This window comes from Callithrix jacchus, chromosome 5 (genome assembly GCF_049354715.1).
Source record: "Callithrix jacchus isolate 240 chromosome 5, calJac240_pri, whole genome shotgun sequence".
NCBI classification, from domain to species: domain Eukaryota; kingdom Metazoa; phylum Chordata; class Mammalia; order Primates; family Cebidae; genus Callithrix; species Callithrix jacchus.
The window spans coordinates 91,262,242-91,288,998 of record NC_133506.1 but is presented as its reverse complement, the minus strand read 5'-3'; the positions used below and the strand labels follow the sequence as shown (position 1 = coordinate 91,288,998).

The window sequence follows — 26,757 nt, the reverse complement described above, 5'->3', positions numbered from 1 at the left end:
GACACTGAGGATACACAGGGCCTATGGAAAGGTCCTGAGACTGAAGGGTACTTAAGGCTTCAGAGCACAGCATATTGCCAGGGAGAGTGGCCAAGAGGAGGCTGAAGGAAGTGGGCAGGGGTCGGTTCAAGCATGGTCTTGTGAACCACTGCTGACCAAGAGCACCGGCTATGGAGTCAGGCAGACCTAGGCTGTGGAACTTGCGCTGCCCAGCTGTGGGACCTGGGACAAGTCATTTTAGCTCCCTTAGCCTCAGGGTCTCCTCCTCTGTTAGCTGGGCACCCTGTAGTGCGGAAGGGAGGAAGATGCAGAAGTACATGTGCAGAGCTTAGGACAGTACCTGGTATCCACAATAGTAGTAACACCAGCTCTCTAGAAATGAGCTCTTCTCAAGACTTGCTGGCTTCCACCTGGAGTTTCCATCACTTTCTCAGCATCCTGGTTCTACGCTTGGGAGTCATTCTTGACTTCCTCCTGGCTGGTTTCTACTCATCTCACCAGTCTTGAGCCTCATTGGTCTCCCATCATTTCATTTGCCCTCAGTGCCCAGCCCTCAGCCAACCAACCCTACTCCTGCTGCTTCCCCTGCTTCTGCTGTTTCTCTCCAGCTCCTCCCACAAATCTCGAGAGACACAGGCTATGAACTCTCCCTCTCCTGCTGACAAGTAGGCCAGGGCCCCTCACTGCCTGCAGGTTAAATGTTGAGCCCCTTTTCTTAGCCCTCAGGCCCTCTCTGAACCCACCCTTGCCCTCTTATAATAATCTTCCCTTGGGGTCAAATGTTTCTGAACATTCCTGTCTCCTGCCCTTTCCTCTTCACTTATCCAAGCCCCATATGCTTTCCATTTTCAGTTCATTTCTCACCTGCCTCCACTGTGCTGGGCAGGAATATCCCATATTGGCCATCCCATATTGGAAAAAAACAGCTTTAGGGCCAGGCCTGTCTTTGATCCCTGGCTCTGCCACTTAGCAGCTATGTGAATTTGATTAAGTTGCTCCTCTCCTCAATTTCCTCATCTCTAATAAAGGTATCATACCAACCCACAGGGATTGTGGGATTCGATATGATGTATATATGGTACCTTGGATCCAACCATTTCCCTTGCACAAATGACTTAGGAATCTACTTCTCTCCAGACCTCTCTCCTGAGCCTCAGACCTTGGTGTCCAGCGGATTCTAAGACATTTCCATCTGGATGTCCCACAGGAATCCTAAACTTAACATATCCAAATCGGAATCCCTTATCTACCTTCCAAACCTACTACTCAAGGGTTCCCCATCCTCATGGATGGCACTGTTGGCTATTCAGTCCCTAAGCCAGAAGCCTGGGAGGCTTCCCAGACACCTCCCTCCACTCACTGTTTTTGCAGTGTTGCCCAAGTTGGCCTGGATGATGTGCCTGGCCCCCTCACTGTTCACACCCAGGGCCAGCCACGTCCTGTCCTGTCTGCTTTCTCTGTCTCCCTCCCACAACTCAGTCCAGGCCCCCCTCACTTCTTGCCTGTTTCCTCTGACCTGGGCTTCCTGCAGCTCAGCTGGCCTTTCTCTGAAAAGCAACTCCTGTGGTTGGGATGAAGTTTCAATGCCCTGCTCAACACAGGTTGCCTTCTTCACCTGACTTCTGGCCTCTCTTGACCTGGCTTTCTCGAGGCCCCCAGGCATTCTGGACCCCAGCCAGTGCAGAGCTGTGTGCGTATCCTCCAGCCCCAGGAATGCCTCCCACCCATTCCTCCACATTTCAGTAAAGGTTGAAAAGCCTGCTTCCTAGGCTCAAGCAGTCTTCCTGCCTCAGCCTCCTGAGTAGCTGGGACTACAGGCATGAGCCATTGTGCCTGTTTGTTTTTACACAAGTACTACAATGTCAGGCTCTAAGTCTTGATCTGGAACTGGGTGGGTACTGAGAGCAAAACCTGAAAGTTGTCCCCACAATCCATTTCCCGCCACTTCCCGAGATGATCTTGTTGAAATCACCTCTGTCCTTTTTTCAGTGTATTTACCTGCATACTCATGTACATATGTCGGATTTTTAAAACAAAAGCAGTTCCTTGCTATGCTCTTTCTTTTTTAAAAAAAAAATGTGTCTTGCTCTCAAAAATAAACACAGGCCAGGCACAGTGGCTCACACCTATAGTCACAGCACTTTGGGAGGCTTAGGCAGGATTGCCTGAGGCTGGGTATTTGAGACCAGCCTGGGCAAATTAGCCAGGTGTAGTTTCTTGAGCATGTAGACCTAGTTACTCAGGAGGCTGAGGCAGGAGGATCTGTTGAGCCCAAGAGTTTAAGGCTGCAGTGAGCTGTGGAGGCCAGGAGTTTGAGACCAGCCTAGGCAGCATGGCGAACCCTGTCTCTATTAAAAATACAAAAATTAGGCCAGGCGCGGTGGCTCAAGCCTGTAATCCCAGCACTTTGGGAGGCCGAGGCGGGTGGATCACGAGGTCAAGAGATCGAGACCGTCCTGGTCAATGAGGTGAAACCCCGTCTCTACTAAAAATACAAAAAATTAGCTGGGCATGGTGGCGCGCGCCTGTAATCCCAGCTACTCAGGAGGGTGAGGCAGGAGAATTGCTTGAACCCAGGAGGCGGAGGTTGCAGTGAGCCGAGATCGTGCCATTGTACTCCAGCCTGGGTAACAAGAGTGAAACTCCGTCTCAAAAAAAAAAAAAATACAAAAATTAGCTGGGCATGGTAGCACGTACCTGTAGTCCCTGCTACTCAGTGGCTGAGACATGGGAGTCACTTGAACCCTAGAGGTGGAGGTTGCAGTTACCCAGGATCACACCATTGCACTCCAACCTGGGCAACACAGTAAGACTGTCTAAAAAAAAAAAAAGACAAAACACACACACACACACTCTCTCTCTCTCTCTCTCTCTCTCTCTCTCTCTCTCTCTCTCTCTCTCTCTCTCTCTGCCTTTCTTAGAGCACTGATAACATTTTTTTGGCTGGGCGCGGTGGCTCACGTGTGTAATCCCAGCACTTTGGGAGGCTGAGGTGGGTAGATCATCTGAGGTCAGGAGTTCGAGACCAGCCTTTCCAACATGGCGAAACTTGTCTTTACTAAAAATACAAAAATTAGCTGAGCATGGCAGCATGTGCCTGTAATCCCAGCTACTTAGGGGGATAAGGCAGGAGAACTGCTTGAACCCAGGAGGCGGAGGTTGCAGTGAGCTGAGATCATGCCACTGCACTCCAGCCTGGGCAATATTATACACTGTGCTTTAATGACTGTTCTTATCACATATCTTCTTGAGGTAGATTCCTAGAAGGGCAATTGGTGGCTCAAAGGGACATCTTTGCAAGATGTTGACTGATTACCCTACAGAAAAGTCCTGATAATGTTCACTCTTGGCCCTAAGGCACAGGAGAACCTATGTGCCATATTCTTGCCAGACTGGGCCTTATCCCTCCAACTGAAACCCTGAGGTTCTGAGGCCAGCGCCCCTGTCTTTGCCTTCCTTCCTATTTCCACAGTGCCTAGAACAGCCGATTTCTAGTGAATGGCTTGTTTTGCTTCTTCCCCACAGTGACCTTCCTGATGCAAAATCGAGAGCCCTTGACAACATTGGCAGAGTTTTTGCCAGAGTTGGGAAATTCCAGCAAGCTATTGACACGTAAGTGATCAAGAATTGCCTCTTCCCCACCTCCACCATTAGAACTTCTCACCCTAACATGAAAAATTTTTCCAGTGATAAGCATCCAGCCTAGGCAACATAGAAAGACTCCGTCTGTACCAAAAAAAAAAAAATTAGCTGGGCATACTGTCCTGTGTCTGTGGTCCCAGCTACTTGGAAGGCTGAGGTGGGAGGATTACTTGAGCCTGGGAGGCTGAGGCTGCAGTGAGACATGATCACCTACTGCACTTCAGCCAGGGCAATATGTTACCTGTGGAAGGTATCCAAGTTTTTGGTGGTGAATCTGGACAGGTCTGCAGCAACCTCAATTCTTGCCTTCTCAGAAGAAATAATTTGACTGAGGGGCATAAGGCAGAAAAAGTGATTGAGACAAGTTTCAGAGCAGAAGTGGAAGTTTATTAAAAAGATTTAGGGGCTGAGCGCAGTGGCTCACACCTGTAATCCCAGCACTTTGGGAGGCCGAGGTGGGTGGATCACAAGGTCAAGAGATCAAGACCATCCTGGCCAACATGGTGAAACCCTGTCTCTACTAAAAAGTACAAGAAAGTCAGCTGGGCGTGGTGGCGTGCACCTGTAGTCCCAGCTACTCGGAAGGCTGAGGCAGGAGAATTGGAAGTTGCAGTGAGCTGAGATTGCACCACTGCACTCCAGCCTGGCACCTGGCAACAGAGAGAGACTGTGTCTCAAAAAAAAAAAATAAAAGCAAAAAAAAGATTTAGGGTAGGCTGGGTGCGGTGGCTCACACCTGTAATTCTAGCACGTTGGGAGGTTGAGGCAGGAGGATCGTGAGGTCAGGAGATTGAGACCATCCTGGCCAACATGGTGAAACCTCATCTCTACTGAAAATACAAAAATTAGCTGGGCATGGTGATGCATGCCTGTAGTCCCAGCTACTAGGGAGGCTGAAGCAGGAGAATTGCTTGAACCAGGGAGTCGGAGGTTGCAGTGAGCTGAGATGGCACCACTACACTCCAGCCTGGTGATAGAGCGAGACTATGTTTCAAAAAAAAAAAAAAGCTTGAGAACGGTGGTGGTGGTGGTGGCTTTGGCAACTCGGGACTGAGTGTAAGTAACATAGAATTAGCGTGATTCTTCAGAGGCTCTTCAGGTTCTCCTCTGTCATTTGGTCAGCAGTCTCGGTCCATTTGCAGAGAAACATTGGTGTTACAGCAGTGTCATTAAATGAGGAACTTGATCCTGTACAGAAACTCTTTGTGGACAAGATTAGAGAATAGAAATCTAAGCCACAGAAATCTGGAAGACCTGTTGATGCTGGTCCAGAATATCAGCAAGATCTGGAGAGGGAGCTTTTTAAACTCAAGCAAATGTTTGGTAAAGGAGACATGAATACCTTCCCCACCTTCAAATTTGAGGATCTCAAATTTGAAGTCTTTGATAAACCCCAGGCCTGAAGAAATAAAGTAAAATTAATCTGGTACTTTGTCATGGGTTAGTTATACAACTAGTTAGAAGTTTCAGAATAAACATACATTTCATAACTGTCAAAAATAAAAATTAAAAGCTTTAGGGCAGAAAAGAAAGTACACTTGGAAGGGACCCAAGTGGGTGCTGAGCAGGACAAGTGCAGTGTTTAACCTTGATCCTAGGACTTTATAGACTGGCCCCTTTCCCATAATTCTTCCCTTAGGGTGGGCTGCCCATTTGTGCAGTGCCCTCCTTACCCTTGGGAGGTGAGCATGCACAGTGTGTTTAGGAAGTTGTACACATGCCTGTCTGAGGCTTTCTCCCCCTTACCAGTGGAGTGCCTCCAGAAGTCCATGCTCTACCATTTTGTCTCTTAATGTGCATGCCTGGGAAGTTGCTTCTCCCTGCCCTCTACGTTCAATTAACACTTTAGTGCGACAGGTGTGGACCATCACGAACTGGCCTCTTTCTGGTGTGGGCTGCCAATGTGTCACTTTTATTTTACTTTATTTTATTTTTTTGAGACGGAGTCTTGCTCTGTTGCCCAGGCTGGAGTACAGTGGTGTGATCTCGGCTCACTGCAAACTCCATCTCCCAGGTTCAAGCGATTCTCCTGCCTCAGCATCCCGAGTAGCTGGGACTACAGTCGTGCGCCACCACGCCCAGCTAATTTTTGTATTTTTAGTAGAGACAGGGTTTCACCATGTTGGCCAGGCTGGCCTTGAACTCCTGAACTCAGCTGATCTGCTTGCCTCGGCCTCCCAAAGTGCTGGGATTAGAGGCATGAGCCACTGTGCCTGGCCAATTATCACTTTTAGAGCGGCAATGTGATAATTGCCAACCATCACCTGACATTCCTGGTGAGTCAGGGAGAGCCCTCAGCTGCCCTGCTCATGCCTAACTACCTGTAAGAAATAGAGCAAGATCCTGTCTCAAAAATAAATAATAAGTAAAATAATCATATGGAGTACTTGTTAGTAATATGAATTACTGGGCATCTCTCCTGGAAATTCTGATTCTACAGGTTTGGATTGGAGCTTAGGAATCCTTTTTAACCGCACTCCAGGTAATTCTTAACTTTGGGGAAGTTCAATAATTGGGGGATCAGTTAACCTCTGAGACATCTTCTGAAATGATTCTGTGACTCCATGTGGTTGGGTAGGGGCGCTGGGAACAGTGTCTAAGCTCTTCAGATCACCTAACTGCCAGAGTTTTTTTTAAAACGTTAGAGTGGGCCCAGCGTGGTGGCTCACGCTTGTAATCCCAGCACTTTTGGAGGCCAAGGCGGGTGGATCAGAAATGAGGAGATGGAGACCATCCTGGCCAACGTGGTGACACCCCATCTCTACTAAAATATAGAAAACTAACCAGGCATGGTGGCATGCTCCTGTAGTCCCAGCTACTTGGAGGCTGAAGCAGGAGAATCACTTGAACCCGGGAGGTGGAGGTTGCAGTGAGCTGAGATTGCACCACTGCACTCCAGGCCTGGCAACAGAGTGAGATCCATCACACACACACACACACACAAAGACAGAGTGAGACTCTGTCTCCAGGCTGGGGCTGGAGTAGAGTGGCACGATCATAGCTCACTGCAGCTTCAAATTCCTAGGCTCCAGCAGTCCTCCCTCCCATGTAGCTGCTGACTACAGGCACATGCCACCACAGCTGGCTAACTGGCTAATTATTATTATTATTTTTTTGTGAGATAGAGTTTTGCTCTTGTTGCCTAGGCTGGAGTATAATGGTAAGATATCTACTCATCGCAACCTCCGCCTCCCGGGTTCAAGCGATTCTCCTGCCTCCGCCTCCCAAGTAGCTGGGATTACAGGCATGTACCATCATGCCTGGCTAATTTTGTATTTTTTGTAGAGACAGGGTTTCTCTGTGTTGTTCAGGCTGGTCTTGAACTCCTGATCTCAGGTAATCCACCCACTTTGGCCTTCCAAAGTGCTGGAATTACAGGCATAAGCCACCTCACCTGGCCAAAAAAATAATCTAAATGTTATCAGTGCTCTAAAAAAGGCAGTTTGTGTGTATGGGGTGTATGTGTGTATGTGTATGTGAGTTTTTGGTTGTTTTTTTTTTTTAAGACAGTCTCGCTGTGTCGCCCAGGTTGGAGTGCAGTGGCATGATCTTGGCTCACTGCAACCTCTGCCTCCAGGGTTCAAGTGACTCCGAGTAGCAGGGACTACAGGCATGTGCCACCATGCCCAGCTGAGTTTCATATTTTTAATAGAGATGGGGTTTCACCATGTTGCCCAAGCTGGTCTTGAACTCCTGGCCTCCATAGCTCACTGCAGCCTTAAACTGTCGGGTTTAAGGGATCCTCCTGCCTCAGTTTCCTGAGTAACTAAAGTAGGTCTGCATCTTTTATTGATCTTGTGATTTTTTTCATTCCAATTTTTTTGTTTTGATTTTCTCATATATACTTAGTAATTTCTTTTCTCTCTCTCTTTTTTTTTTTTTTTTTTTGCGACAGGGTCTCACTTTGTCACCCAGGCTAGAGTGCAGTGGCGCGATTATAGCTTACTTCAACTTCAACCTCTCAGGCTTAAGCGATCCTCCCACCTTAGCCTCCCAAGTAACTGGGCTACAGGTGCACGCCACCATGCCTGGCTAATTTTTTTACTTTTTGTAGTGATGGGGTTTTGCCATGTTGCCCAGGCTCGAACTCCTGGGCTCAAGCAATCCACCGGCCCTCGCTTCCCAAAGTGCTGGCGTTACAGGCATAAGCCACCATACTTGGCAATAATATTCTTAAACATTATTCGTGTGTGTGTACGTGTGTGTGTTGAGATAGAGTCTCGCTGTTTCTCAGGCTAGAATGCAGTGGCATGATATTGGTTCACTGCAAGCTTTGCCTCCCAGGTTCAGGTGATTCTCATGCCTCAGCCTCCCGAGTAGGTGGGATTACAGGCGTTCGCCACTACACCTGGCTAAGTTTTGTATTTTTTTTTTTTTTGAGGCAGAGTCTCACTCTGTTACCAGGCCGGAGTGCAGTGGCACAATCTTGGCTCACTGCAATCTCTGCCTCCTGGGCTCAAGCGATTCCCCTGCCTCAGCCTCCCAAGTAGCTGGGACTACAGGTGCCCATCAACACGCCGGCTAATTTTTTGTATTTTAGTAGAGGCGGGGTTTCACCATGTTGGCCAGGATGGTGTTGATCTCCTGATCTCATTATCAACCCGCCTCGGCCTCTCAAAGTGCTGGGATTACAGGCATGAGTCACTGCACCCAGCCTAATTTTCTTTTTTTTTTTTGAGATGAAGTCTTGCTCTGTCGCCAGGCTGGAGCACAGTGGTGCAGTCTCGGCTCACTGCAACCTCCACCTCCTGGGTTCAAGCAATTCTTCCGCCTCAGGCTCCAGAGTAGCTGGGACTACAGGCGCGTGCCAAACGCCCGGCTAATTTTTGTATTTTTGGTAGAGACGGGGTTTCACCATGTTGGCCAGGATGGCCTCAATCTCTTGACCTTGTGATCCACCCACCTTGGCCTCCCAAAGTGCTGGGATTATAGGTGTGAGCCACCACGCCCGGCCTTTTTTTTTTTTTTTTTTTTTTGAGACAGTGTTTTGTTCTGTCGCCAGGCGGCAGGCTAGAGTGCAGTGGCCTGATCTCTGCTCACTGCAACCTCCACCTCCTGGGTTCAAGGAATTCTCCTGCTTCAGCCTCCCAAGTAGTTAGGACTGTAGGCATGCACCACCACACCCAGCTAATTTTTGTATTTTAGTAGAGACAAGGTTTCACCATGTTGGCCAGGATGGTCTCAATCTCTTGACCTCGTGATCCGCCCATCTTGGCCTCCCAAAGTGCTGGGATTGCAGGTGTCAGCCACCACGCCTAGCCTAATTTTTGTATTTTTAGTTGAGTTGGGGTTTTGCCATGTTGGCCAGGTTGGTCTCGGACTCTTGACTGCAGGTGATCTGCCTACATTGGCCTCACAAGGTGCTGAGGTTAGAGACATGAGCCACCAGGTGGCTGAGATTAGACATGAGCCTCAACTATTGTATGAAATTCCACATTCCATAGATGTGGCCCTATTTTTGTGTTATTTCAAATGCTATTTTTACACATTGTTTTTATCTTTTTAATTTATTATTTGCCTCTTTTTCTTTTTTAGAGACGAGGTTTAACCATGTTGGTCAGGCTGGTCTTGAACTCCTGACCTCATGATCTGCCCGCCTCGGCCTCCCAAAGTGCTGGGATTATAGACATGAGTCACCTTGCCTGGCCATTTTTTTTTTTTAGACAGACTCTCACTTTGTTGCCCAGGCTGGAGTGCAGTGGTACAATCTTGGCTCACTGCAACCTCTACCTCTGGGGTTCAAGAGATTTTTCTGCCTCAGCCCGCTGAGTAGCTTGGACTATAGGCATCTGCCGCCATGCCTGGCTAATTTTTGTATTTTTAGTAGAGACAGGGTTTCACTGTGTTGGCCAGGCTGGTCTCAAACTCCTGACCTTAGGTGATCTGCCCACCTTGGCCTCCCAAAGTGCTAGGATTAGAGACATGAGCCACCCTGCCAGCCTCAACTGTTATATTAAATTCCACATTCTGTGGATGTTACCAAAACAGTCTCAGTAGTCTTCTTTCCTTTTTTTTTTTTTTTTTTTGAGATGGAGTCTCAGGCTGGAGTGCAGTGGCACGTCTCAGCTTACTGCAGTCTTCTCCTCCTGGGTTCAGACGATTCTCCTGTCTCAGCCTCCCAAGTAGCTGGGACTACAGGTGTGCACCACCACGCCCAGCTAATTTTTGTGTTTTTAGTAGAGATGGGGTTTCACCAAGTTGGCCAGGCTGGTCTCAAACTCCTGACCTCAAGTGATCCGCCCATTTCGGCCTCCCAAAGTGCTGGGATTACAGGTGTGAGCCACTGCACCTGACTTGGTAGTCTTAAAATATCTTTATGCTGATTATTTCCACCCTTGTATCTAAAAGAACTGGTAGTTGGAGAATAAGTTTTATTCCATCACCCAGCAGGAAACCTTGGGATCCTGTGGCCTAGTGTATGGTTTTGGGGCAAAAAGCTAACCCTGGTTCTTTATGTCCCCAGCTGGGAAGAAAAGATCCCTCTGGCAAAAACCACCCTGGAGAAGACCTGGCTGTTCCACGAGATTGGCCGTTGCTACTTGGAGCTGGACCAGGCCTGGCAGGCCCAGAATTATGGCGAGAAGTCCCAGCAGTGTGCCGAGGAGGAAGGGGACATTGAGTGGCAACTGAATGCCAGTGTTCTGGTGGCCCAGGCACAAGGTATGGGCTCAGAGATGACCACCCTACCTTTCCCAGCTTTCAGGCCCAGCTTACCCCAGGGCTGGAAGTCCTGTGGACTGAGTTTGCCATCCCAGTGTTTTTCTTCCCAGATCATTCTGAGAGTGGGGATAAACCACTCCATTTTGACCAGCACGTGGTAAGTGCCTGCTTTAAGCAAAGCTTGGTTAGGGGTTGGGACAGCTTGAGCCTGTCTCTGCCCTTGAGGATCTCAGCTGGAGACCCGGACAGTATCATGTCGTCCTCAAAACACTGTTCGTATATTGAGCAGTGTCTCTCCTGTCTTTGTACTTTTTTTTTTTTTTTTTTTGGAGATGGAGTTTTGCTCTTGTTGCCCAGGTTGGAGTGCAATGATGCAATCTTGGCTCACTGCAACCTCCACCTCCCTGGTTCAAGCAATTCTCTGGCTCAGCCTGCTGAGCAGCTGGGATTACAGGTGCCCAGTACCACACCCAGCTAATTTTTGGCATTAAAAAGAATTATTGGCTCACGCCCGTAATCCCAGAACCTTGGAAAACCGAGGCAGGCGGATCACAAGGTCAAGAGATTGAGACCATCCTGGCCATGGTGAAACCCCGTCTCTACTAAAAATACAAAAATTAGCTGGGCGTGGTGGCACACGCCTGTGGTCCCAGCTACTCAGGAGACTGAGGCGGAAGAATCACTTGAACCCAGGCGGAGGTTGCAGTGAGCCAAGATTGTGCCACTGCACTCCAGCCTGGCGACAAGCAAGACTCCATCTCAAAAAAAAAAAATTATTTATTATACTTTAGGTTCTGGGGTACATGTGCAGCACCTGCAGGTTTGTTATATAGGTATATATATATATACCTATACATGTATATACATATATATGTACATATACATATATATATATACCTACATGCCATGGTGGTTTGCCGCATCCATCACCCCGTCATCTACATTAAGTATTTCTCCTAATGCTATCCCTCCCAATCCCCCTATCCCCTGCTGTCCCTCCCCTAACCCCACCCCTCAATTTTTGGCTTTTTTTTTTTTGAGACAGAGTTTTTCACTCTTGTTACCCAGGCTGGAGTGCAATGGCGCCATCTCGGCTCACCACAACCTCTGCCTCCTGGGTTCTGGCAATTCTCCCGCCTCAGCCTACTGAGTAGCTGGGATTACAGGCACGTGCCACCATGCCCAGCTAATTTTTTGTATTTTTAGTACGGGGTTTCACCATGTTGACCAGGATGGTCTCAATCTCTTGTCCTCGTGATCCACCCGCCTTGGCCTCCCAAAGTGCTGGGATTACAGGCTTGAGCCACTGCCCCTGGCCGGCTTTTTTTTTTAAATAGATGGAGTCTTGCTCTGTCACACAGGCTGGAGTGTAGCAGTGTGATCTTGGCTCACTGCAACCTCTACCTCCCAGGTTCAAGCAATTTTCTGCCCCAGTCTCCCAAGTAGCTGGGATTATAGGCTAATTTTTGTATTTTTAGTAGAGATGGGGTTTCACCATGTTGGCCAGGCTGGTGTTGAACTCCTGACCTTGTGATCCACCCACCTCAGGCTTCCAAAGTGGTGGGATTACAGGCATGAGCCACTGAGCCTGGCTGCAATGGCCTTTTACAATCTGACTTATGAACGCAAGGGCTTCCTTTCCCCATGAATCCCAAAGCAGTGTTTGGGAGGAAGATAGATCTTACGTATACTCAGTTGTAAAAGAAAGCAGTAGTGGTGGCTCACACCTGTAATCCCAGCACTTTGGGAGGCAAGGAGGACAGATCACGAGGTCAGGAGATCAAGACCATCCTGGCCAACATGGTGAAACCCCATCTCTACTAAAAATACAAAATTTAGCCAGGTGTAGTGGCAGTCAACTGTAATCCCAGCTACTCAGGAGGCTGAGTCAGGAGAATCACTTGAACCCATGAGGTGGAGTTTGCAGTGAGCCAAAATCATGCCACTGCACTGCAGCCTGGTGACAGAGTGAGATGCCATCTCAAAAAAAAAAAAAAAAAAAAGAAGGCAGTGGTTGTTAAGCACGTTCTTGGCTTTCTTAATTGGCTGTTAAGCACTTTCTTCTTTCTTCCTGAAGTGAAGCTCTTAGCCAGGTGTGGTGGTTCACGCCTGTAATCCCAGCACTTTGGGAGGCCAGGATAGAGGATTGCTTGAGGCCAGGAGTTTGAGACCAGGTTGAGTAACATGGTGAGACTCTGTCTCTTTTAATTTAATTAATTAAATAAATTTAATTTAATTTAATTTGTGTGTGTGTGTGTGTATATGTGTGTGTTTTTGAGACAGGGTCTCGCTCTGTCACCCACACTGGAGTGCAGCAGTGTGATCTCAGCTCACTGCAACCTTGACCTTCTGGGTTCAGGGGATCCTCCTATCTCAGCCTCCCATGTAGCTGGGACTACATGCATGAGGTACCACACCTGGCTAATTTTGTATTTTTGGCAGAGATGGGGGTCTCACTACATTGTCCAGACTGGTCTGGAACTCCTGGGTTCAAGTGATCTGCCTGCCTCAGCCTCTCAAAGTGCTGGGATTACAGGTGTGAGCCACTGCACCTGGCCTATGTATGTATGTATGTAGGTATTTATTTTTAATTAATTAATTTTTTTGAGTCAGAGTCTTGCTCTGTTGCACAGGCTGGAGTGCAATGGTGCGATCTTGGCTCACTGCAACCTCCGCCTCCCAGGTTCAAGTGATTCTCCTGCCTCAGCTTCCTGAGTAGCTGGGATTCTAGTTGCCTTCCACCATGGCTGGCTAACTTTTATATTTTGAGTAGAGACAGGATTTCACCATGTTGGTCGGGCTGGTCTTGAACTTCTGACCTCAAGCAATCTGACCACCTTGGCCTCCCAAAGTACCGGGATTACAGGCATGAGCCACAGTGCTAGGCCTGATCTATGCATTTAATTTAATTTTTAAAAATGAGGCCAGGCACAGCGGCTCATGCCTGTAATCCCAGCTCTTTGGGAGGCTGAGGCGGGCAGATCACAAAGTCAGGAGATGGAGACCCTCCTGGCTAACATGGTGAAACCCTGTCCTACTAAAATGCAAAAAATTAGTGGGGTGTGGTGGCACTTGCCTGTAGTCCCAGCTACTCGGGAGGCTGAGGCAGGAGAATCACTTGAACCCAGAAAGGGGAGGTTGCAGTGAGCCGAGATCCTGCCACTGCACTCCAGCCTGGGTGACAGAGTGAGACTCTATCTGAAAAAAAAAAAAAAAAAATGAAGCTCTGAGGACACAAATCAATTTCTCAATCAATCTGTTAATCATTTTATTCCCAGCTCCAGCACTAATTGGTTGAGAGAGCCCAGATGAGCCGTGTTTTCTCTTGGTTCAGATTGTACCTGAGTGGGGCCTGGACTCTAAGACAGCTGAGATTCCAGCAGCTGGCCCATGGATCACATCCAGCCTCCATGCTTTGTTTGGTCTGCATATCACTTTTGAAAAAAATGAATGACCATTTAAAAAATATGAATTTCCAGCCGAGTGGTGGCTCACACCTGTGATCCCAGCACTTTGGGACGCCGAGGTGGGCAGATCACCTGAGGTCAGGAGGATGAAACCCCGTCTCTACTAAAAAAACAAAATTAGCCAGGCGTGGTGGCACATGCCTGTAATCTCAGCTACTCAGGAGGCTGAGGAAGGAGAATCGCTAGAACTCAGGAGGCGGAGGTTGCAGTGAGCCAAGATCACACCATTGCACTCTAGCCTAGACAATCATATCGAAACTCCATCTCAAAAAAAAAAAAATGAGTTTCTTCTGCTGGAACAATCTGAAGATGGGGCAAGATATGGTTTTTCTCCTCCACTCTTAGAGACACATAATGTGTGCACTAGCCTGCACCACAGTGCCCTTCTCTCACAAACCCCTTTGAATGACCTGAAATGCAAGGCCCAGGTTTCTCGGTCCTGGTCCTCAGTGACACAGCTGGGAACACGGTGGAAGGGATGGTGCTGAGCAGCTCAGTGATGCTGCCTGGGGCCCAGGGCTGACTGCAGCTCACACAAGCTTCTGATGGGGCCTGGCAGTGGGTGGACAGCCAGAGCCTCCATTGCACACCACACATTGTCACACTCTACCTGTGCTGTGCTTTCTCCCCTTGTTCTCCAGTGAAGCTGAGAGACTTTGAGTCAGCCGTGAACAATTTTGAGAAGGCCCTGGAGAGAGCGAAGCTTGTGCATAACAACGAGGCGCAGCAGGCCATCATCAGTGTGAGCCTTTCCACCCAGCGGGCTTCAGGTGTCGGGATTGGGGTCGGGAGGCCAGCCTCTCAGTTCCCTCTTGGCCTTCTTGGGCAGCCATTCCACAGCTGGTTTGTTGTTGTTGTTGTTGTTTTGAGGTGGAGTCTCACTCTTCCTGAGACTAGAGTGCCGTGTCAAAATCTCGGCTCACTGCAACCTCTGCCTCCCAGATTCAAATGATTCACCTTCCTCAGCCTCCCCAGTAGCTGGGATTACAGGTGCCCACCACTGCACCTGGCTAATTTTTGTACTTTTAGTGGAGATGGGGTTTCACCATGTTGGCCAGACTGGTTTGGAACTCCTGACCTCAGATGATCCGCCTGCCTCGGCCTCCCAAAGTGTTGGGATTATAGGTGTGAGCTACCGTACCTGGCCATAATTTTTGTTTTTTTGTTTGTTTTTGAGACATTCTTGGTGTGTCACCAGGCTGGAGTGCAGTGGCGCAATCTTGGCTCACTGCAACCTCTGCCTCCCGGGTTCAAGTGATTCTTCTGCCTCATCCTCCCACGTAGCTGCGATTACAAGTGTGCACTACCACGCCTGGCTAATTTTTGTATTTTTAGTAGAGATGGGGTTTCACCATGTTGGCTAAGATGGTCTCGATCTCTTGACCTCGTGATCCACCTGCCTCGGCCTCCCAAAGTGCTGGGATTACAGGATGTGAGCCACTGCACGTGGCCAATTTTCTTTCTTTTTTTTTTTTTTTTTTGAGATGGAGTCTTACGCTTATTGCCCAGGCTAGAGTGCAATGGCGTGATCTTGGCTCACCACAACATCCGCCTCCTGGGTTCAGGTAATTCTCCTGTGTCAACCTCCCAAGTAGCTGGGATTACAGGCATCTGCTACCATGCCTGGCTAATTTTTTGTATTTTTGGTAGAGACATGGTTTCACTGTGTTGGCCAGGCTGGTCTTGAACTCCTGACCTCAGGGGATCCACCAGCCTTGGGCTCCCAAAGTGCTGGGATTACATGCTTAAGCCACTGCACCTGGCCTGTTATTTTTACTTTTTATTTTTATTTTTAGACAGAGTGTCTCTCTGTCACACAGGCTGAGTGCAGTGGTGAGATCATAACTTACTGTAGCCTCAAACTCCTGGGCTCAGGCAATCCTTGTACCTTAGCCTGCCATCTAGATGGGACTACAGATGCATGTCACTGTCCCCGGCTAATTTTTTATTTTTGTAGAGTCAGGGTCTTACTCTGTTATTCAGGCTGATCTCAAACTCCTGGACTCCAGTGATCCTCCTGCCTTGGCCTTGCAAAGGGCTGAGACTGAGCCACTATACCCAGCCCTCATTTTCTTTTTGCTCAGAGTTTCACTCTGTCACTTAGGCTGGAGTGCAGTGGCACAATCTCAGGTCACTGCAACCTCCGCCTCCCAGGTTCAAGCAGTTTTCCTGCCTCAGCCTCCTGAGTAGCTGGGATTATAGGAGGGTGCCACCATGCTCCGCTAATCTTTTTGTATTTTTAGTAGAGACGAGGTTTCACCATGTTGGGCAGGCTGGTCTTGAACTCCTGACCTCATGATCCACCTGCTTCACCCTCCCAAAGTGCTGGGATTACAGGCATGAGCCACTGCGTCCGGCCCCCAGCCCTCATTTTCTTTTATCAGCAGTCCCCAACCTTTTTGGCATCAGGGACCAGTTTTGTGGAAGACAATTTTCCCATGGACCAGTGGTGGGGGCAGTGGTTTTGGGATGAAACTGTTCTACCTCAGATCATCAGACATTAGATTCTCATGAGGAGCGTGCAACGTAGATCCCTCACGTTTGCTGTTCACCATAGGGTTCTCTCTCCTGTGAGAATCTAACGCCACTGCTGATCTGAGAGTGGAGCTCAGGCAGTAATGCTCACTTGCTGCCCTCTGCTCACCTCCTGCTGTGTGGCCCAGTTCCTAACAGGCCATGGACCAGTCAGTGGCCCAGGGATTGGGGACCCCTGGTCTAAATTGACGTTAGGACTTGCAGTTAGGAAAATACTACCTCCCCCAGGAGACAAAAAAATCCAGTGTGATTCCTCATTCTCTTGCCTAAACCCTTTATTGCTTCCTGGGTGCCTCTGGTCCTGGCTTTTTCCCACAGGGGAAGGAAGGCATTGGGTGAGCTCTCCCCGTGGGCCTCTGCAGCCTTCCTGCTGGGCAGGTCCCAGGCCCCACCACCTTGCATTCCAGCTCCAGCCAATACCAGCTTTCTGTCTTCCTAAACAGGCTTTCTTTTTTCTTTTCTTTTTTTTTTTTTTGAGACAAGGTCCTCTGTCACCCAGGCTAGATTGCAGTGTTGTGACCATAGCTCACTACAGCCTTGATCTCTGGGCTCAAGAGATAAGAATCTGGGACTACAGATGTGGGCCACCATGCCTGGCTGATATTTTTCATTTTTATTTTTTGTAGAGATGAGCTCTCACTATACTGCCCAGGCTGGTCTTCGGCTCCCGTGCTCAAGTGATCCTCCTGTCTCACCTTTTAAAGTGTTGGGATTACAGGCATGAGCCACCACACCTGGCCTGAACAGCTTTCTTATGGCTCATAACATATGCTGTTATCTCCGCCTGGAATGTTCTAACCTTCCCTTCCTACCTCCTTCACCTGGCTAACTCCTATTCAGCCTTTAGGTGTCATCGTAGATGTCCCCTCTTCCAAGGCAGCCTTCTCTGACCCCTGAGTCTGGGTGAGGAGCCCTCTCATCTGGCTTTCACAGCCTCGCTATGTTCCCCATCAAAGTCCACGTTATGCACTTGTAATTGCCTAGACTTCCGTTGCTCAAGGAGGCAGCTGCTAGCCACATGTGGCTACTTAGAGTAAAGTTAGTTAAGAGTAGGTTGAGCACGGTGACTCACACCTGTAATGCCAGCACTGTGGAAAGCCAAGGTGGGCAGATCACTTGAGGTTAGGAGTTCGAGACAAGCCAGGCCCAATGTGGCGAAACTCTGTCTCTACTAAAAACACAAAAAATTAGCTGGATGTGGTGGCACATGGCTGTAGTCTCAGCTACTCCGGAAGCTGAGGCAGAAGAATTGCTTGAACCAGGAGGCAGAGGTTGCAGTGAGCCGATATCACATCACTGTACTCCAGTCTTGGTGACAAAGCAAGACTCTGTCTCAAAAAAAAAAAAAAAAAAAAAAAAAAATTGAAAAAAGTAAATAGGGCCAGGCTCAGTGGCTTATGCCTGTAATCCCAGCAGTTCAGGAGGCTGAGGGAGCAGATCACCTGAAGTCAAGAGTCTGAGCCAGCCTGACCAATGTGGTGGAACCCCATCTCTATTGAAAATACAAATATTGGTTGGGTGAAGGCGATTCAAAAATAAATAAATAAAATAAAATAAAAAATACAAATACAGGCCGGGCGTGGTAGCTCACGCCTATAATCCCAGCACTTTGGGAGGCCAAGGCAGGTGGATCACGAGGTCAAGAGATCGAGACCATCTTGGTCAACATGGTGAAACCCCGTCTCTACTAAAAAAAATACAAAAATTAGCTGGGCATGGTGGCGCGTGCCTGTAGTCCCATCTACTCGGGAGGCTAAGGCAGGAGAATTGCTTGAACCCAGGAGGCGGAGGTTGCGGTGAGTTGAGATCGTGCCGTTGCACTCCAGCCTGGGTAACAAGAGTGAAACTCCGTCTCAAAAAAAAAAAAAAAAAACAAATACAAATATTAGCTGGATGTGGTGGCATGTGCCTGTAATCCCAGCTACTAAGGAGGCTGAGACAGGAGAATTGCTTGAACTTGGGAGGTGGAGGTTACACTGAACCAAGATTGTGCCACAGTACTCCAGCCTGGGCAGCAGAGCGAGACATCATCTCAAAAAAATAAAATAAAAATTCTCAGCCACACTAGCCACATTTCAAGTCATTAATAGCCACATGTGGCCTGTGGGTACTACATAATACAGATCTAGAGTATTCCCATTGTCACAGAAATGGCTTTTGAATAGTGCTGGCCTAGACTGTGTCAGGAGGCAGAGACCAGGGGTGAAACCAGGGAGGAGCTTGGAGGTGTTCTGGGCTCCCCACCCCACCCACTCCCAGTGCATCCAGGTAGCTGCACAAGCTCAGTGAAGTCTGCACACCGACCTCACAGATGCACACACACCCGGGCCTCTTCCTCCCGCTCCTGACCAGGTGGCTTCCTAAGCCCTTTCCACAGCCAAATTCCAGAGCACCCTTGGCACACAGCTGGAGTGCACGAAATATCTGCTGGAGTGAAGTAAATGGGGCCCATGTCTTCAGGGAGCTTGTGCCATGGTTGAAAGAAGCCAGATTGCATAACTTGTGGGCAGCAAAGGGGCATGGCCTTAGGGACCAGCCTGGGGTCTGCAGGCACCGGGGAAAAGGAGCAGGGACCCTGAGAAGTGAAAGCTCAGCATACTCCCAGTTAGAGGAAGACCTCATGCTGTGCTCTGATAGACAAGGGTAGAGTTGGCCCAGCCAAGGAGGAGCAAGTACACTAAAGACGTGGGAGGTCAGTGGCCAGTGCTCAGGGCCCGTGGCTGGCCGGAGAGATCCTGGCCTGGGTCCAAGAGATGAGGGGTTCCTGATGGCAGAGGTGGGCTGTTCTGAGCCCCAGACAGTCAGCACACCAGCCTGGACTTGAAGGGCTGTGGACAGCAGAGAAGTAACCTGATCTCCTTTGTGCTTTGGGAGGCAGGTTCATGGTGACCTGTTTGTGAGGACTGTGGTGAGGCTAACGCTGCCCTCTCATGGTGGAGAAATGCCCAAGAGAGTGCAGCAGGCGCAGTCTATCCTCTGCCACCACACGGCCCAGGGAAGCCCAGGCTTGTCACATTGTTGTCCTCATCATATACACCATGCTCCCAGCTCTGGCTTCCAGAGGAAGAGCACCCACCTCACTGAAGCTCTGCCAGACGCGCCGTGCGCCACATACTTTGACTCTTCCATCTGATTGCCCTGTAGATGGAGCATGGCAGTTCTGTTCAGGAAATATTCACCGAGTATAGACTGGCTCCAGGCTGCCAAGCCCAAATGTGTATGGTCATGGTCCTGGCCCGCAAGAAGATTACAGCAAAAAGGCTGGACACAGTGGCTCACATCTGTCATCCCAGCACTTTGGGAGGCTGAGGGCAGGAGGATCCCTTGGGTCCAGGAGTTCTAGACTAGCCTGAGCAACATAGCCAGACCCTGTCTCTCTCTCTCTTTTTTTTTTTAAGATGGAGTTTTGCTCTTGTTGCCCAGGCTGGAGTGCAATGGCGCCATCTCGGCTCACCGCAACCTCTGCCTCCTGGGTTCAAGCAATTCTCCTGCCGAGCCTCCCGAGTAGCTGGGACTACAGGCATGTACCACCATGCCCAGCTAATTATTGTATTTTTAGTAGAGACGGGGTTTCACCATGTTGACCAGGATGGTCTCGATCTCTTGACCTCGTGATCCACCCGCCTTGGCTTCCCAAAGTGCTGGGATTATAGGCGTGAGCCACTGCTCCTGGCCGACCCTGTCTCTTTAAAAAAAAAAATTACAAAGCTCAAACCCTGGTTCATAACCAGCACCATAGAGGGCTAGTGGAATTCAGAGTGAGAGAGACCCAGCTGCGAGGCAGAGCTGGAGGGTTTCCCACTGCTACGGAGTGGTTTGAAGGGTTAGGGGCAGAGAGAAGGTACCTGTGACCCTCAGTGACTCCTCATGGGACCAGGCCCCTGACCCCTCACCCTCCTGGATTGGCAGCCCCAGGCAGGAAGGCTCGTGGGGAGGGACTGCGTCCAGACCCTGGAGCTGCTTGGTAGATGCCACGGCGGGTAGCTGGTCAGTGCCAACCACAGGCCTGCTGTGAGCAGGAAGGCAAGACCTGCCCTCCAGAGCTCACAGGCTGAGCTCCAGGCCCCTATGGATTGCTCACTTGAGTTGGGGAAACTGCAGACATCCTGGAAGGCCCTGCTAAGGGGCAGGCTAGCCCCAGCTTGTCGCCTTGGTGTGTTTCTGGGTCCCTTCAGCGCTGCGATGCTCAGTGTTTGCAGGTTTGGATCGTCTTTTTGCATTGACAGAAGCTTAAAGCAGCTTTAGGTAGTTCATCTAAATGTTCTAGATAGACACAGCTCCCAATACATGCCTAAGGCCGAGAGCAATGTGTTTGATGGACTCACAGTCATGTATCTCCCAGACACAATTTGGCATGGATCATTCTGAGTCAGTAAGTGCAGATTAACCTGAGGGTAGGGGTTGTTCGAGGGGCCAGAGGGAACCCGAGGCTGATAAGTTTCCACCAGAGCCCTGCCTTCTGGGATTGATCTGCATGGGGAAAATTAATGGTGTAGGTGCCAAACACAGGGGTTAAGCTCCCTCTACCATCCACAGGCCTTGGATGATGCCAACAAGGGTATCATTGGAGAACTGAGGAAAACCAACTACATGGAGCATCTCAAAGAAAAGGGAGAGGCAGGTGAGTTCCTGGAAAGACAACTTTAGCATTCTCCCTCTGCTTTCTCTTCCATTAGTCCTAGACATACACGACAGCAGCTCCCCAGTCGGGGTTTGGCACTGCCTACCATGCATTCTGATTTTAGTGTCATCGGCAGCCCCAGCCTGTCTCTGGGGCAGTAGAGGGCGAGGGTTCAGCCCACCATGGGCTGGACTGTCTGACCTGAGAGCCCACTCATTTCTCTCTTCAACTGATTCATCAAGTATATGTTGAGCACTTGTCATGTACCCGGAAGGAGTCTGATTCTGGGGAGACAGAGGCCCATCCCTGCCCAGAAGGAGCCCATGGCCCTTTGGCAAGGCTGCCCAGTGGAGTTTCAGCTGCTGGGCTCCTGCATGCAGGGGCTACAGCGAGGTGGAGGTGTGCTGTCATGAGGGTACGTGCAACAGGGCATGGGCTCCTCTCAGGAGGCAGGGGAGGCTTTGACGAGGAAGAATCATCTACCTCCAGGCGGGCCGCAGTGGCTCACACCTGTAATCCCAGCACTTTGGGAGGCCGAGGCGGGTGGATCATGAGGTCAAGAGATTGAGGCTATCTTGACCAACACAGTGAAACCCCATCTCTACCAAAAATACAAAAATTAGCTGGGCATGGTGACATGCACCTGTAGTCCCAGCTTCTCCAGAAGCTGAGGCAGGAGAATCGCTTGAACCAGGGAGGTGGAGGTTGCAGTGAGCCGAAATCACGCTATTGCACTCCAGCCTGGTGACAGAGCGACTCCATATCAAAAAAAAGAATCATCTACCTCCAACTCCAAAAGAAGCCCAGAAGTTTTCCCGGAGAGAGGTGGGAGACGAAAGGCATTTCCAGCAGGGAACAGCAGGGCCAAAGGCACAGAGACAATAACAGTAGCTACTCTTTTGGGGCTCTTACTGCATGCCAGGCACTGGGTTAAGCAGCAGATAGGAATGATCTTGTTGGGTCCTTACCACCCTAGGAGATGGCAGTGCTGTGGGGGAAAGGGAGGCTGAGTGAGGTGGGTGCTGTGCTGGGGCATGTAGCTAGGGAGGGGTGACTGGAGGCCCCACTCTTCCCACCTATGGCACTGCTCTCGGGCCAGCAGTGTGACAAGCAGGTGCAGAGGCTGCCTGACAGCTGTGTCTTACCACATTCTTTCTCACAAGGGTTCCAGGGAGTAAAGAGGCCTTTGGCCCCTGCCTTCGGGCTCTCCTTTCCTGCAGGGAGGGTGGGAGAGAAGGAGGAGCAGAAGATGGCTGAGCAGCCCTGCCCCACTGGACAAGGGCCTAGAGGAAAGGGGTGTTGAGAGCTGTAGCCAACCTCCATTCAGGCAAAGTAGTTAGAGGCATACAGTGGTTTTCAGTCTTGGGCAGTCTGGCTCTAGAACTCATGCTTTGGCCATAGTGCCACACTGTTGCTAGTGACACAGACAGCCTTTTCCTGCCCCAGTCTGTGGTACTCTCACTCCAGCCAGACTGCAGTCAATGGAGCCAGGGTTGAGGGCCCAGGAGGACACAGCCCAGGCTGAAATCTTCTGTGGTCCAGGCAAGGCAGTGGGAGGTTTCTGGACATCTGAGCAGCCAGATGACAGCCCTCCCTCGCTTCCTCCTTTCCTTCCTTCCTTCCTTTTGAGATGGACTCTCCCTCTGTCACCCAGGCTGGAGCAGTGGTGCAGTCTCAGCTGACTGCAACCTTCGCCTCCCAGGTTCAAGCGATTCTCTTGCCCCAGCCTCCTGGGTAGCTGAGACTACAGGAGAGCGCCACCACGCCCAACTAATTTTTCTATTTTCAGTGGAGACAGGGTTTCGCCATGTTGGCCAGGATGGTCTCGATCTCTTGACCTCCTTATCTGCCCACCTCGGCCTCCCAAAATGCTGGGATTACAGGTGTGAGACATCGTGCTCGGCAACAGCCCTTTATTATCCAGCAGCTGCTCTGTGGTGGCTGGACCCCCTCAGAGGGACTCTGTCACCGCCCCCACGTGGTCTTCGAGCCGCTCTGAGAAGCCACAGGAGCAACAGCTGCTGGCAGGGAAGCAGCGGACTCTCCAGTCTCCCCCACCCTGACCTGCGTCCTTGCGCCTGCAGAACTGCTGGGCATTTCCCTCTCACAACAGCAGGTGGCAGCATTGCATCTGTTTTCACCTCCAAAGTGCTGTGACCCCTGAGACCCGAGACCCTCTGCAGGCACCTCAGTAACTAGTGGTTTCCAGGAAGATAATGTAAGGGAGATAGAGAAGGGGATGTGAGTTTTCTCCATACCTGATAAAAAACATTTAGGAGCAAGGATCTCTTTGCTTGTAAAATAGCTCTCTAGCTGAACTTTTTGTTAGTAGCCTGTATTTTTTTAAAATAGGAAACCTATCTTTTTTCCTATGTTCTATACTTTCATAGGAAAGCTCCCAACAAAAAAGGAATGTGCTTCCCAGGGACAAAGAGAAGGTGTCAGAATGAAGATGCTGGAGAAAACCCTGCTGTCATTTTCCAGCACCTATGCTACTTCTTGTAGGGAAAAGAGAAGATGCTCTGGGGTCAGACTGTCCTGGGTTCAGATTCTGTCTCTGCCATTTGTTACTTGCAGCGTGACTACTCTGTGATTTCCTTTCTTTTTTTTTCTTTGTTTTCTTTTTTTTTTTCTGAGACAGAGTCTCGCTCTGTCACCCAATCTCCACTCACTGCAACCTCTGCCTCCCGAGTTCAAATAATTCTCCTGCCTCAGCCTCCTGAGTAGCTGGGATTACAGGTGGCCACCACCATGCCCAGCTCAATTTTTGTATTGTTAGTAGAGACAGGGTTTTACCATGTTGACTAGGCTAGTCTCGAACTCCTGACCTCAGGTGATCCTACCTCAGCCTTCCAAAGTGCTAGGATTACAGGGGGTGAGTCACCACACCTTTTTTTTTTTTAAATGGAGTCTCCCTCTGCCACCCAGGCTGGAGTGCAGTGGCACAATCTCGGCTCACTACAGCCTCTGTCTCCCAGGTTCAAGTGATTCTCCTGCCCTAGCCTCCTGAGTAGCTGGGACTGCAGGATCACACCACTGTACCTGGCTAATTTTTTTCTTTTTTTTGAGACAAGAGTTTTGCTTGTTGCCCAGGATGGAGTGCAATGGCACAATTGTGGCTCACTGCAATCCCCACCTCCCAGGTTCAAGTGATTCTCCTGCCTCAGCCTCCCGAGTAGCTGGGATTACGGGTACCTGCCACCATGCCCAGCTTATTTTTATTTATTTTCTTTTTGAGATGGAGTTTTGCTCGTTGCCCAGGCTGGAGTGCAGTGACACGATCTCGGCTCACTGCACCCTCTGCCTCCCAGGTTCAAGTGAGTCTCGGACTACAGGCACGCGCCACCATGCCCTGCTAATTTTTTGTAGCTTTAGTAGAGACGGGGTTTCACCATGTTGACCAGGATGGTCTTGATATCTTGACCTCGTGATCCACCCGCCTTGGCCTCCCAAAGTGCTGGGATTACAGGCGTGAGCCACTGCGCCCGGCTATTTTTGTATTTTTAGTAGAGACGGGGTTTCACCTTTTTGGTGAGGCTGGTCTCAAACTCCTGACCTCAAGTGATCTACCTGCCTTGGCCTCCCAAAGAGCTGGGATTACTGTGGCCGGGAACCACAGTGCCCGGCCATGTAATTTCTATCTATCAGTCTCAGGTCCCTTGACTGCAAACTCAAATCAATGACACTGCGCATTTTCATGATGACCAGATGGGATAAGCTATACAGCCCTCACATGATGCGTAGGACGGAGCTGGGCTCAGTCAATGATGGTTCACTTTCTCTGCTTTTGGAAAGGTGCGCTGTCACACCAATTTAAAGAGCTGGTGAGAACAGTCATTTTCAGTGCCTCTCCCTCATCTGCTTCTCAAAAGCACAGGCCTCCACAGAGATGAACAACTTCTTTCTTTTTTTCTTTTATGGAGACAGGTCTCACTCTGTCACTCAGGCTGGAGCACAGTGGCTCAATTTTGGCTCACTGCAGCCTCAACCTCTTGGGCTCCAGGGATTCTTCTACCTTAGCCTCTGGGTAGCTGGGACCACAGGCACCAACCACCACGCCTTGCTTATTTTTTGTATTTTTAGTACAGATAGGGTCTTACTGTGTCATCCAGGCTCGTCTGGAACTCCTGGCCTCAAGGGATCCACCTGCCTCAGCCTCCCAAAGTGCTGGGACTACAGGTGTGAGCCACTGCCCCCGGCCTGACATGAATAAACTTTTATGTTTCTTCCCTCCTTTCTCTTGTTTTTCAGAAGCTTCACTGTATGAAGATAGAACAGTAATAACAACAGAGGAGGACAGGAGGAGAGAGAGAGATGAGCCCGAGAAGGTGGTACAGCAGTGGGACCATTTTGAGGATGAGAAAGAGACGGATGAGGACGATGAGGCTTTTGCTCTGCAGAGTACAACAAGCGGACAGCACAGAGTGGAAGCAGGAAAAGCCAGAAGCAATTTGGGAGAAGTTGCCAAGGGCCTGTCAGGAGAATTAGGCACGAGATCAGAAGAAACAGGCAGGAAGCTACTAGAAGCTGACAGAAGAGAATCAAGAGAAATTTACAGGAGGTCTTCAGGAGAATTAGACCAAAGACTCTCAGGAGAATTCAGCAGACAGGAACCAGAAGGACTAAAGGAACTTTCAGAAGTTGGCAGAAGAGAGCCAGAAGAACTGGAAAAAACACAATTGGGAGAAATAGGAGAAATGAAAAAAACAGAAAATGAGATGAAAAAAGGAATATGAATGAAACCATCGGTAGGGATGAGGATCAGGAAGCTGGTGTCCAGAGGGATCATCGGATCTGATTAAACTGGATTTTCAAGCAATTTATCTGTAATAGGAAAAATGAGGGTTACACTTCTGCTGCTTTCTGTCACTGTTTTACCATTAAATAAGTGTCTTTCACTCTTGCAAACCCTGAGTCTGTCACTTTGCCTTTTCACCCCCAACCACTCTCAGAAGAGCCTCCTGGAAGAATCGAGAAAGGTGCTAAGAAGAAAGGGTTTCAGGAGGGTGAGCTTCAGGGAATGATAAGTCACAGGGAGGAGAAGAGGGGAAGGCCTGTGGCTTGGCTCAGACACAGAGGTGCTTCCCTGACACCCACGACTGGCTGAGTCCCTCCAGTGCTTAGGACACCAGCACGCTTTACAGATGGAACAATGTTGGGGTGGTCCCAGCTATCCAGGTGGGAGAATGCCCCAAGTCAGAACCAAGAGAATGCTGGGGCTGAGGCCAAAGAACAGGGCAGTAGCCTGGGAGTCGGAAGGGCAGGCAGACTCTGCCTCTGACACCTCTGGGTGGCACAATCAGGTAAATCAGGCTCTCCAAGCTTGCCTCTGTGAATAATGGGATGCTTGCCTTGGGTTGCTGCGAAGACTGAGCGCTTAGCACAGCACCTGGTACACAGGAAACTCAAAAGTCCAACCGAGCTCCCCGTGGCTTCACAGAGGATGTGGCATCTCAGAGGATGTTAGGGTTTCACTCCGTTACTTAACTGCCCCTTGGCTACTGCCATCCTGGTCTGTCTCCACAACTCCTAGAAGGAAGGGTAGGGGCTGAGACTGACTTTCGGCTGGCACAGGGCCCGGACTAGTGAGGCCAGTGAGCCATTTCAGATGCAGCGTTTACCGTGGTGTCAGTAACCTGCATGATAATACTTTAATCCAATATGGTAAAAAAATTTTCGATTAATGCAAAAGTCCATGATGAATAAAATATCAAAACTTAAGGACAGAATCCGACCTTGCACAACTCACTCACTTCCAGCTAATCCACGGGAGCGGGGAGGGTGACCGAGTTACCCCTCAACACGCAGAAGGAAGCGGCCGCCCAGTTGGCG

General features: G+C 49.7%; 1 protein-coding gene and 1 pseudogene across 1 annotated transcript in view; both read left to right on the top strand.

Moving 5' to 3' along the window:
* Positions 1-25,833, top strand: part of ODAD4 (outer dynein arm docking complex subunit 4) — a 36,600-nt gene extending 10,767 nt beyond the window's left edge. Inside the window, exons 8-12 of the mRNA XM_035300514.3 lie at positions 3,526-3,612; positions 10,106-10,302; positions 14,411-14,511; positions 20,841-20,925; positions 25,177-25,833. Coding sequence (XP_035156405.3) covers positions 3,526-3,612; positions 10,106-10,302; positions 14,411-14,511; positions 20,841-20,925; positions 25,177-25,661 — 955 coding nt within the window. The 3' untranslated portion in view covers positions 25,662-25,833. The remainder of the gene's footprint in view (positions 1-3,525; positions 3,613-10,105; positions 10,303-14,410; positions 14,512-20,840; positions 20,926-25,176) is intronic.
* LOC144582910 (ATP synthase peripheral stalk subunit F6, mitochondrial pseudogene) lies at positions 3,671-5,132 on the top strand (annotated as a pseudogene).
* Positions 25,834-26,757: the final 924 nt, after the last annotated feature.